Consider the following 12,301-nt stretch of genomic DNA (forward strand, 5'->3'; position numbering starts at 1 on the left):
TATGCAAATCAGGGGAGCTGGAAAGATAGGACTGTTTTTTTGGAAACAGGAAGATAAGGGATCCAATATCATCTTTAGAAACTTAAATTTGTTTTTCTCAAGGTGAATCAAAGGAAATAGGTGGAAAAATCCTTGTTTCTTAAATCTAAGTTAAGAAATATTTAAAATACCACAAAAGGATATAAACTTTCAGCTATAAGATGAATAAGGTCTGAGAATCTAATATATGACATGGTGGCTATAGTTAACACTCTTGTATAACTGAGATTTGCTAGGAGAGTAGAACTTAAATGTTTTCACACACACACACACACACACCACAAAATACATAACTGAGGGTGATGGATGTATTAATTAATTAGATGGGAGGGATCTTATCAAATCATCAAGATGTACACGTTAAGTATCTTACAATTTTATTTGTCAATGTTAACTCAATAAAGCTGAAAAAAAACAAAACAATTTTCCCCAAACTTAAAAAAACCCTCATAAATATGCAAATAATTAATCAAAATATAGCACAATTAAGCCACTTGTCTGATTGTGAATCACGATAGAAATATATGAAAAGTAAGCACATAGAAATTTTTAATTTATTATAGAATGACATGCATGTTAAGCTTTAATTTTAGAAAGTATAACGGTGTACATTAGAGTCTTCTAGAAAGCTTATTAAAAATGTAGATTCCTAGCCCCATCCACAAATAATCTGACATAACTTTGAGTGCAAGGATTAATTTGTGCTTTTACTAAGCAGCACCTCAGGTGATTTTCATGTAGGCGGTCTGCAGGCTACACATTGAGAACGTATGTGTGAGAGTTTTTCAGAAATAGAAAAGATGCCCAAAAACCAGATCTGGATTACCAGCACCATATAGACTTAAGGACCCTAATTATTTTTATCCCTCTATTTCTACTTCCCCCCCAAAAAATCTGTTTCATAAAATGAACATTCCTGAAAATGAAGAATATAAATTTTTCTAAAATTAATAAATGTACTAGATAATGGCCCCAAAAAAGAACTTTGTACTCTTCACATGGCTTCAAATTGTTTTATCAAACATTTATTGAGAACCGCATTTGGGGGTCTTCCCTGGTGGCGCGGTGGTTAAGAATCTGCCTGCCGATGCAGGGGACAGGGGTTAGAGCCCACATGCCGCGGAGCAACTAAGCCCATGCGCCACAACTACTGAGCCTGCGCTCTAGAGCCCACAAGCCACAACTACTGAGCCCATGCGCCTAGAGCCCGTGCTCTGCAACAAGAGAAGCCACTACAATGAGAAACCCGTGCACCACAACTAGAGAAAGCCCGCACACAGCAAAGACCCAATGCAGCCAAAAATAAGTAAATACATTTAAAAAAATAAAATAAAAAGAACCACTTTTGGCCAGGAACTGTACTAGATGTCGTCACTTATCTTAATATTCCCAAGAATCCTGTGACAGTTCCATTGTAGTGATTAGGAATGGGTGCTTTTGGCTTCAAGTAACAGAAAAAGTGATTTAAACCAAAAGTAAAGGCACAGAACAATAGCAAAGATCCAGAGGTGGGGTAGACATTAGGGTTGGTTGAGCCAGTAATTGAAGAATGTCAATCAGGTTTTGTCCATCTCTGCTTTGCCGTCTAAAGTGGTTTTCTCTAAAGTTGGTTTTCCTCTTGCTCATTGAATAGCTGCTGGTTGTGCCAGAGGTTTCATCCTCTCATTCACAGTCGGGAGGGGGTGTTGCTAGCTTTCCATAGCTCTACCTGGATAGTAAGGGCCTCACGTTAAATTAAATTAAATTAAATTAGTGATTTAAATTAGCGATTGCCAAATAAATCACTGTGGCAATCAGATGAGATTCCTCCCTTTGGCTTTTTTAGACTATTTTTTCCAACCTTTTTTCATTATTGTTTGCCTAATGAGTCTTTTAGACATTTTCTTCCTAAATTCCCCTCCCCCATGAAATTTTAATGCCATAGATATTAGTATATCTGTTATTCACTGTATTGCTCTATACATATAAAGAATAAGTTTATCACCTTACCCGCAGAATAAATGGTCTACACTAATTCAGGGTCACTCTTGGAGCTGTGGATGGGGTTAATTTTCCTTGAAGCACACGTCCATATATGGATACAGAGCAAACATGTGGGTTCTGGTAGGATGGAGAAAGTAGTAAGGAGTGGATTCTGGATAGGCAAGCGACATTTGCTACTATTCATCCTGAGAGACAAAACAAATAATTTGTTCAAGTGCTGGTAAGTTGTACAATCAATTCAGACCAGGATTTCTGACTTCAGTAGAAGTGTTCTATCCACTAGAATTTCGTTGTCCATTTTTAGTTGCCTTGGAGGTAACTTCCAAAGTGGAGAGAATCTTGGGCGTTTAGAGTTCGACAGTCATGGGTTCAAATACTGGTTCTGTACGTACTGGTTGTGTGAACAGCTCTTTTTTTTTTTTTTTTTTTGTGGTGCGCGGACCTCTCACTGCCGCGGCCTCTCCCGCTGCGGAGCACTGGCTCCAGCCGCGCAGGCCCAGCGGCCACGGCTCACGGGCCCAGCCGCTCCGCGGCATGTGGGATCCTCCCGGACCGGTGCACGAACCCGTGTCCCCTGCATCGGCAGGCGGACTCTCAACCACTGCGCCACCAGGGAAGCCCTGAACAGCTCTTTTGAGTTTTCTGACCTTCATGTTCTTCATTTTAAAATGAGAGATTATAATTTCTTTATTACCAGGCTGTTAGGATTAAACAAACTGAACACGTAAAGCAACAAGAATAATGCCTTTATAAATATTAGTTCCTTTCCACTATTATTTTAATTTTTCTTTCTGAAAAATATTAAGTGAAGGCTTAGGAGTCCATGGTCTAAGAAAAAGAATATTACTAGAATTTGCAAAACTATTCACTTAAAATTCATCTCCTATTCCCTTTCAAAAGTTGTTTATTTTTTACGAATGGATACTGTAGCTAGCATACTTTAGGAATTGTCACATCCACAAACCTTATTCCAGGTATGATGACAGTTCTCTATACTGTAAGCTCTGTAAGGATGAAAGGAAAAGCATATTTTAAGTGGTTTGTGATGTGTGTTGGTTGAAGAATAGCTGAATGTTAAGTATAATGAAAATTTATAAATTGCTTTTAGTTATATGGTTATGATCTTCTGGTCTGACATTTACAAAAGATGTTTATGAATGTTCACCTATTCTTTCTTTTCTAGGACAAATCTATTACCACTAGTTTACCTGTCTTGGATTTAATAGATGCCATTGCACCAAATGCAGTTCGTCAAGAAATGATCAAGAGAGAAGACCTTTCTAATGAGGACAAGCTGAACAATGCTAAGTAAGCCTTTATGGTTTATATTAGAACATAGTGGCTCTTTTGTTCTTAATCCTTGCAGGTGAGGCTATGATGTCCTTAAAATTCACATTTTTAAGTACAATTTATGTGAGGAATATGATTTAAAGACTCACAAACAACTTTTTTGTAAAGTTAACCTTGTCAAAATGTTTCATTCTTCTGTTAACATATATTAAGTGAAAACAAATACCAAGATATTTTTCTTGTCTTTTCAAGATACGCCATTTCAGTTGCTCGAAAGATCGGTGCCCGTATATATGCCTTACCTGATGACCTCGTGGAAGTGAAACCCAAGATGGTTATGACAGTGTTTGCATGCTTAATGGGAAAAGGACTGAACAAAATAAAATAATGAAACATTTATTATGATTTTCTGCCACATTAAACACATTGAATGCCTCACAGTTTACAGATTTCTGAAATGTAGTGGGTATAAAACCAGAGATTATTTGTATTCTCAAAACAGTTGTATGAATCATTAATGAATTTAATATCCTGTTCATACTAGCTAGGATTTGTTGACGATTAATTTACCAGTCGATACTGATAAGAGTGTGTTCATTTTCAAGATGATATTTTATGATTAAATTATTGTTTCCTGAAAGTCTCATTAAAACAAGACTAATTCATTCTTTTTCATGGTTCAGAAATGATCAATGCAAAACTTTTTCTGCAGGTCCTGCTGTGAAATGTGTTTTGATTTTGTGTGTGTGTTGATTTTGATCATAATTGTATTCAAAGTCATAATCCAGTTTAATCCTTTTATTTTTTTTCCTCCAACTATGTGAAGTGGTCCAAAACTTTAACTTTTCTGTAAATTTCTATACTGTCTAAAATTTTTAAATGACAAGTATTGTTCATTAACATTAAACTTTTTTATATATAAGGACTAACTCATGAATAAACTTCAAAGTACATTCTCTTATATAAGTAGCAGGAGCTTTTTACTTAAAACTTAATTTTAACTGCATCGATACTTTACATGTACTGGTTTGGTAATACAGCTTTAACTATGACATGCAGCATATACATGTTGGTAAGATGTTATTAGAGAAATATGTGTGTACATATACATATTTTGCACCTGAATTACCCAGGTTTTCTTAAGTGGTATGTATACAGTCAACCCTCCATATCTGATGCACGCATATCCAATGGTTCCACATCCACAGATTCAACCAACTGGCAATCAAAGATATTTGAAAAAAAGAATTCCAGAAAGTTCCAAAAAGCAAAACTTAAATTTGCCAAGTGCCAGCAACTATTTCCATAGCATTTACATTGTATTTACAACTATCTGCATAGTATATTAGGTATAAGTAATCTAGAGATGATTTAAAGTACACGCAAGGATGTGTGTAGGTTATATGCAAATACTAAGCTGTTTTATATAAAGGATTTGAGCATCTGCAGATTTTGGTATCCTTTGGGGGGTCCTGGAACCAGTCCTCTGGATACTGAAGGATGACTGTATTGGTCAGTTAACCAACATTAAGTAATAATTGTGCCCCCACTAGGTGCGTAACACTTTTCAGTTTGTAGCTATCTGGTACATGAAGATTTCTTTTAGAAATATTCATTTTGGATGTGCATATAGTTACTTTTCAACTGACTTCAAACACTGGCTACAGCTCTCAAGACATGTTGATACCATATTATTAGCTTCATATTACACATGCTAAATTTTGATATTCTAGCCCTAATTTAGAATATGCCCACTGAATATCTTTAGTAGAAAGTAACACAAAGCTAATATTCAACATATTTTCACATTTTTCCCAGTTTCCTTCAAATTGGCAACGTTTGGTTAATGCTTATGTTACTTGGCAGTAGCTTTGCTTCAGACCTATTTTTGTCTGAATTTTTTAGCAGTAGACCAATTCTGCTAACAATTGAGTTCAGAAGTTTACTTCCTTCATCTTCCACTGTTAGTGCCAGTGACCAGTACTGCTGTGCAACAAAAAATGCTGTCACTTTATCTCACTGGGAACGAGTAGTCTAAACCCCCTTCTACCATGGATTAAAACATACGTGATGGTAAGAGTACGACTACTCATGTACTTAGAAGAGAATTTTTTAAATGAGATCATCAACAGGTGGAACTTTGAAATATATTCTACAAAAGAGATTTCCTTTCCTTTTATCATTTGATAATTGTTTTCTTATATGAAGATTAAAATATGTTCTTGCTCTTTTGTGATATTATTTAAATCATTTCCTCTTGATTTTTTTCACCATTATATTCACTAAGTTATCTGATTTACATGCAATTTGGCACTTCAGAGTGTTCTTTCTCTCACAAAATATATTTAATAAAAATTCTGTGTATGTACAAATGTGTCCGTATTTATTTCATTTAAAGAAAAATATATAACTTGGAAAATTAATCTATCATAAACTTATTTTCCAGAAAAGAAAAGAGAAAAATTCCTACGCTAATGAGTAAAACAGCAACAAAAAATTTATTATTTTGGGAGGAGTGAAGATGGTTCTATGATTCTTTAACAGGAAGAATTTTAGGAAAGACCAAGTAAACGATTTCTACAAATTTAGTTTGTGATGAAATAATTTGAGTTAATCAACATAAATTTGTCTATTATGATCCGGGTATGATACTAGACACTGGGGATTCAGCTGAGAAAAATATAGACAAAGTTTTCTGGCCTCATGCATCTTATTTCCTAGTGGAGAAAGACAGACAGTAAACACATAGGATCTGTAGATGGTGATAAATGCACTAAGAGAAATAAAACAGGGAAATGTGATAGAGACTTAGGAACTAGGGTGAAGATGCTTTTAGTTTGGGTGGGTCAGGGAAGGTCTCTCTAAGGTTGTGACAGTCAGGCTGAGGTATGCATCGTAGGAGGAGCAGCCAGATGCTAACTGTTCAGTAGAAGGAACAAGTGCAAAGGCTGTGAGCCAGGAAGAGTCTTGCAGGCATTTTAGGAAAAGAAATAGGCAAATTGGCCTAAGAGGGAGAGGTAGAGAGTTTGGAGATGAAGACAGGGTCTATGACTTATAGGTCTAGATCTGAATCTGGATTTTCTCTTCTCCATCACAACTGGAGTTGTGATGGCTCTTCAGTATATGAGGTTCGGTGAGTTGCTTTAAGCAACATGCTGCTTCTGAATCTTGCATGCTTCTGAATCTTGCACCTTCATCATAGCTCTATCATTGGTTTCCATATCACAGATGAAAAATAAATCATATAGAGGATCTTAAAATACCCCAATTTACACTGGATGAAAAAGGATCCGAGAAACAAGAGAGAATATTCTGCATCTGAGATGATTCAAAAAGACTTCTGAAGATACAGTTGAAACACTTGTTTACTTTGAAGGAGGAAAAACCCTCTAATACTTTGGAATGCCTCCTAGGATTATCTCCTAAAGTAAATTGGAATTCAACTGAATCTAAGAAATCAGTCCAGCCCCTGTGGGAGCCTTATGGAAAAGAAATCACCTAAACCCAGAAGCTTGAAAAAACTTCAGATTAAAGTGGTTTCTATAGTTCTGAGCCATCTGAATTTTGACCCTTAAACACTCTGGAACTTTTGGATGGGCCTGGGTTAGAGCTGTTCTGCTACTGAGAAAAAAATTTTACTGGACTACAAAGAGTGTCCATAAACCCAAATAGGTACCACTCCGTTCACTGGCCACAGATTTACAATGAGCAATTTTTTTTTTTTTTTTTACAATGAGCAATTTTGACATTCCACTAAATACACAAACTTAGAACTGTATTAAACATTAGAGAATGGGGCAGATTTATGATCTACTAGAGATAAGAAAGAAAAAGCTAAAATGCTTTAATAGATAACTGTTTTGAAGTAAACACATAAAAATGTTTGGAAAGGTGGGCAATCTTGTCTACCTAAGGCCTCTTAGAGAAGATCGAAAGAGCACTGTGAATGATGAGAAACATATATTTAGGAAATTTGGGAGTTAGAGTTGGCCGGGACAGCGATGGAACAAATCAACCTGAACAGAATAGGAAGTATTTCTCTCCAATACATGTACTCAAGTAAATTTATGTATTGCCTTAAAAACCTAAGCACTATGGGTGCAATTTAGATTTTTGCACAGTTGGCTGTGGAAAGCAATAATTATTCGAGATACAATTTCCAGTCCCCCTCCCTCAGCTTTTAAAGTTGCAAGAATCTGCTTTAAATACAAGCTTAATTTAAAAAAAATATTCAAGGAAGTAGCACTTACTGCACTTCGGTTAGCTTTTGCTTAAATAACACTCATCTTCTAAAATCTGAGTTATAAACGTGAAGATGAACAAGAAACCACTGTAAGGACTATGACGTAGAGTAGATCCTAATGATGTGCTTATCCAATGGTTACATGCGAATAAACGATACTAGAAATGTTATGCCAATTTTATATCACAAAATGGTTTTTTTCTTTTTAATACAGTTTTAGAAATAATTATGTAGCTAGCCCGACATAATTACACACAGATGAACACAGGTCTGGTGGCGTGGCGAGGGCCCTGTCCTTTCTGGTTTAGGCAGAGGACAAAGGAATATGCAATAATTCGACAATTCCACGGGGGGGGTTCGACTAAACGTTAAGTCATCAGAGGCTCAGTGAACCACCCCGCTGCATGTTTAACTTGTGTGCAGCCCGAGACGGCGGGGAAATTACCTCAAACCTGCAACCTGGTTGTGGAGAGGGTACACCCGGCCATTCGCCTTTTCCTCCGAGGCTGGAAGCCTTCCAGGGGGCGGTGCGCTCGCGGACTCCGCCTCCGCCCCAGGTCCCGCCCACCACAGAGCCCGCCCCGTGGTCGTCGCTCTCACCGAGCGGAAGATGACGTGAGGAGAGCCGCGAACACCTCTGGGTGCAGCTCGGTCGGCGGTTTCCAGAGCCCTGGAGCCCGGCTGGTGCAGAATCGCCTCTTGGAGCACCCTTCCCACCGATTTTCGTCCTCCACTCTGGCCGGGCCGCTCCCCGCGCGGCCCCAGCGGCTCCTGGCACGGCCCCGCGCTCGGCTGCCGCCCTGGCGCGGGCCACTCTGCCGTCCCCGGACGGGCGCGGACCTGCTCGGCCTGGGCGCCGGCGGCTGGGGAGGGGGCGCTGGCCCCGGGGCCGCGCATGCGCCGCCACCAATTTGGGGCTGTCGGTGGAGGGCGAGTGCTGGCTCCGTGGGGAGGCGACGCCCTTCGGGGCCAACGGGCCGCGCGCCGAGGCGGCCGTGGGAACGACTCATCCCTTTTCCAGCCGGGGGTCGGGGTCGGGGCTGGTGGGGGCCCCGCCCCCGTCTCCTGGCCTGCCCCTTTCATGGGCCGCGATGATGGCGGCCCTGTACCCGAGCACGGACCTTTCGGGCGCCTCCTCCTCCTCCCTGCCTTCCTCCCCATCCTCCTCTTCGTCGCCGAACGAGGTGATGGCGCTGAAGGATGTGCGGGAGGTGAAGGAGGAGAACACCCTGAATGAGAAGCTTTTCTTGCTGGCGTGCGACAAGGGTGAGAGCTAGGCCCCTTTCTCTGCTTCTGGATGCCCGTGTCCTTCACACCCCTCATCCTCTCCCCAGCCTCAACTCGGGGCACTCCCTCTTCCTCGTGCGCCGAGCGTCTGTTCGCGCCGCGCCCGCTGCACCTGCCGGGCTGCTCGGCACCGCCTCTGCCTTGTGAGTGCAGAGCTGTCGGGCGGGAGCAGCCGCGGGTGGCGCCCTCCGAGCGCCGCACCTGGGGCGGCGGCCCTGCCCGGTGGTCTCCTTTCGTGCGGTCAGGTGTTCAGGTAGCGTCGTGGGGGCCGGGACCCTAGGGTTTCAGCCTCACCGGCGCTACTGACCACTTGAATGACCTGGTCTACCGCTTGGGGCTTTAGTTCTTTCTTTCTGGAAGCCCAGAGGTTTTGTCTAGTTTTGGACCTTTCAGTACGAAAAAAATCCCATGTCCTTGCTTAAGGTACCTCCTGATTATGGGCTCTCAGCTGGTGTTTTGTTTTCTTTTTTCTTTAAAACCTTACTTGTATTATTTAACTCCAGCCACCCGGTGCCTTGGTGTTCAGTGACTGTCGAATGGCATTAGGTATGTCAATATCCTAGGTGGACATAAAGACAGCACTTTATGGAGAAATTCTGCCTAAGTTCCAGAGTTTCTCCAAATTTATGGAACAACTTTGTTCATGCTTTTTATTAGAGAGGAAGGTTTATTGCTCCTCAGACGTCTTTGGGAAATAAAGGTAGTGTAAAATAATTACAGGGCAAAAATGTGGAATATATTTAATATTTTTTTTAAAAATCTGGAAATCGATCACTTTTAAGGCCATAACAAAGTCTCCTCTCTTAAGCATGCTTTCTATTGATGAATATAATAAAAAGAATGGGAAATTGATTGCCCTAAGACTGCTTTTATTTCCTACGTGTAAAAAAGTGCTGTGAATTTTCTCTTTCTAAATTTATTCAGCTTGCCTTCCAGTGGCCATGCTTGCTTAGGAAAAATGTTTAGGATCATGCAAACTTCCAAAACATAAACCCAAAGGGCAGCTTACACTGTGAAAAGATTAACTACAGAGGATTTTTTTGTTTGTATGTGTTTTTTTTTTTAAAAAATGACAGCCTCCTTAACCACTTTTACTGCTTTGAGATAGGATTCTATTTACACAACTTTTTGAAAACACATTGATGTATAAACAAAGTCCACCCCTGTCCATCATGAGTCCTTTTATGATCTTATGTAGTAGTATTAAATTATATTATGAAAGCATTTGTGAAAGTCCACCATGGACAGGTTCATACAGTCTTGGAAATGTGAAGAAACATAGAATATATGTCTATAACCTCATAAATATCATCGTCTGTGGATTACGTAAAATTATTTAGTATTTCTAGAGTGGATAGTCTGAGTTCTCTTCCTTCAAAAATTCTCTGAGAGAGGAAGGGAACAGATTGTGTTATACTAGCATTAGTAAGTGGCTGCTACATCTACCCCAGCTTACTGAGCTATGGTTATTTTAAAGCAAACAGAAATTATGTCAAGAAAGGCAATTTAATATTCCTGTTAAACTGAGGACAGAGGAATGTCATAATGGAACATAGCTCGAATAAGTACTTGTATGGTGTGTATATTTAGGATTATTGCATGACATATGTCAAAAGAGTTTGAATGTATGACAGTTCTGTAACCTGTCCAGTAGTGCCGTTTGAAATAGCCTTGATAGTCTTTCTTCGTCAGTTTCCCTTTTATACCATCATTAAGATCCTTGGAGAGATTTGGCTTTTGGGGGTAGGGTGGAAAGTAAATATGCATGCTTTTTCTCCCCGGTATAAATTAAAACATTTTTTAACAAGTGAGATTAAATAGGTATTTTCTGTTTCAGGTATGTTGAAATGAATTCTTAGGTTAGATTTGGAAAAATGGCTTATTTCTTACATGTACTTATGGTATACATTTATGCTGAAAAAAATATATTTGAGTTATAGCAGTTTTTTTGTTTACTCGTTTATATTCACTCATATTGTTAAACCTTTTTTAGCATTACCCAAACCAAATCTAAAAGTGAAAAGTTTCCTGAAGTAGCTATAGTTTCCACTATTACTTTGGAGCTTTCATCAAGCCAAATGGCAAACGTTGACTGAGACAGCTTTTGGGGTAGAGTGCATATGCTTTTCATAGATGATTTCATTTAATCCTCACAACCCCATGAGCCAGATGTTGTTATCCCCATTTTATGAATGAGGAAAATGAGGCTTAGCAAAATTTTAGAATTACTTTGCCCAAGGTTACATTAGTTAGTAGTAGAACTAGGATCTATTTTGAGCCTGTACTCTTAACCACTAAGTTTTGATCTAGTTGTAGTTGAATGAATGAAAATCACTTGTGTTAGAAAAGACACATCCATATTTGGATTTACTAATTGGAAATTAAACTTGCTCTCTGTGAATGTTTTATTAACTGTGGTTTCCATGGATTATGTTTATCCAATAAAAGTAAAAAGCTCTAATAGCACAAGAGCAGATCCACTCTAGAACGTCTATGTTTCTCATCCTTTTTTCATTTATCAAGTTTACACTACATGTGTAAAATGTCCGTAATGTATTCCACTTAAGGAGAATTCCTAAAGCAAAAATTGTGGAGATGGGGTTATGTGTTAGTGGATGGGTGACCCTTTGAGAGGTGTGTACACATTAAGGAGTAAAGAAAAAAGGAAAGAAAACGATTTTATAGTTTGATTTTATAGTGTGTACAGCTAGCTTTTATGTAAATTATTAGTCCAATAGATCTAGGCAAGCGCAGATCCAGGTAGTGGCCACTTAATAGTGGCTATTGTTGATCTTGAAAGTGGGTCAGAATCATCTCAAAGGTAACATCGATTCTTTTTCGTAAAATTTAGAAGAAAAAGTGAATTGAAGGCTCCTGTGCCAGTTATATAAAGCTAAGTCTGGCACCCCACCCCACATAAAATTCTCAGAAAGTACACATATTCTTTTTAGACGTAGAATGCTGCAATTCAGAGGTAAAGGTTAATTGAAACAAAAGCTGAAACAAGAGTGTTGTTTTATGGAATATTAAGCAGTGATTCTTAACACCCAAGTCTTCCTTTCACACTGAGAATTAGTATGGTAATGAGCCACTTTTATTTGTGGAAGACAGGGGTCTAACTTCAGACCTGCTGGCTGGAGAAAGAATTAATACCTTTATTTAGGGAGCATCTAAGCTAAATATAGTTGTTAATTCACCTCTTTGAAAGTAACTGTTCAGTAGATGGTAGCTTTAGTATTAAACCCTTAATTTGCTGATGATCAGTAATCAGTTCTTGTGTAGAAAAGGAAAATGATGAAAGGATTCAGTCTGGATTCAGTCCCTGCCAACTTTTCATGAAGAACATTTTCAGGAAATTTGATTTGCAGTGTCAGGAGGCCCTTCTTGAAATTTCAGCATGGAGTCAGGGGAGGGATGGAGAGAGCTGAATTTCACCTTTATTGTCAGGCTCAGTCTAAT

The 12,301-nt window shown here is 39.1% G+C and overlaps 2 protein-coding genes across 8 annotated transcripts in view; both read left to right on the plus strand.

Annotated features, from left to right (window-relative positions):
* PLS1 (plastin 1) overlaps positions 1–4,092 on the plus strand; it is a 76,201-nt gene extending 72,109 nt beyond the window's left edge. Inside the window, exons 15-16 of the mRNA XM_065877041.1 lie at positions 3,206–3,330; positions 3,565–4,092. Coding sequence (XP_065733113.1) covers positions 3,206–3,330; positions 3,565–3,700 — 261 coding nt within the window. The 3' untranslated portion in view covers positions 3,701–4,092. The remainder of the gene's footprint in view (positions 1–3,205; positions 3,331–3,564) is intronic.
* A 4,512-nt stretch (positions 4,093–8,604) lies between these two features.
* The window catches only part of TRPC1 (transient receptor potential cation channel subfamily C member 1), a 63,112-nt gene continuing 59,415 nt past the window's right edge, over positions 8,605–12,301 (plus strand). For 6 of the 7 annotated variants that reach the window (XM_065876808.1, XM_065876810.1, XM_065876812.1 and 3 more), the window contains exon 1: positions 8,647–8,821. In XM_065876808.1, coding sequence (XP_065732880.1) covers positions 8,647–8,821 — 175 coding nt within the window. Of the gene's footprint in view, positions 8,822–12,301 lie in introns of all 7 variants that reach the window. The other variant, XM_065876811.1, reaches the window with a different exon arrangement.

This window comes from Phocoena phocoena, chromosome 4 (genome assembly GCF_963924675.1).
Source record: "Phocoena phocoena chromosome 4, mPhoPho1.1, whole genome shotgun sequence".
In the NCBI taxonomy this organism is placed as follows: domain Eukaryota; kingdom Metazoa; phylum Chordata; class Mammalia; order Artiodactyla; family Phocoenidae; genus Phocoena; species Phocoena phocoena.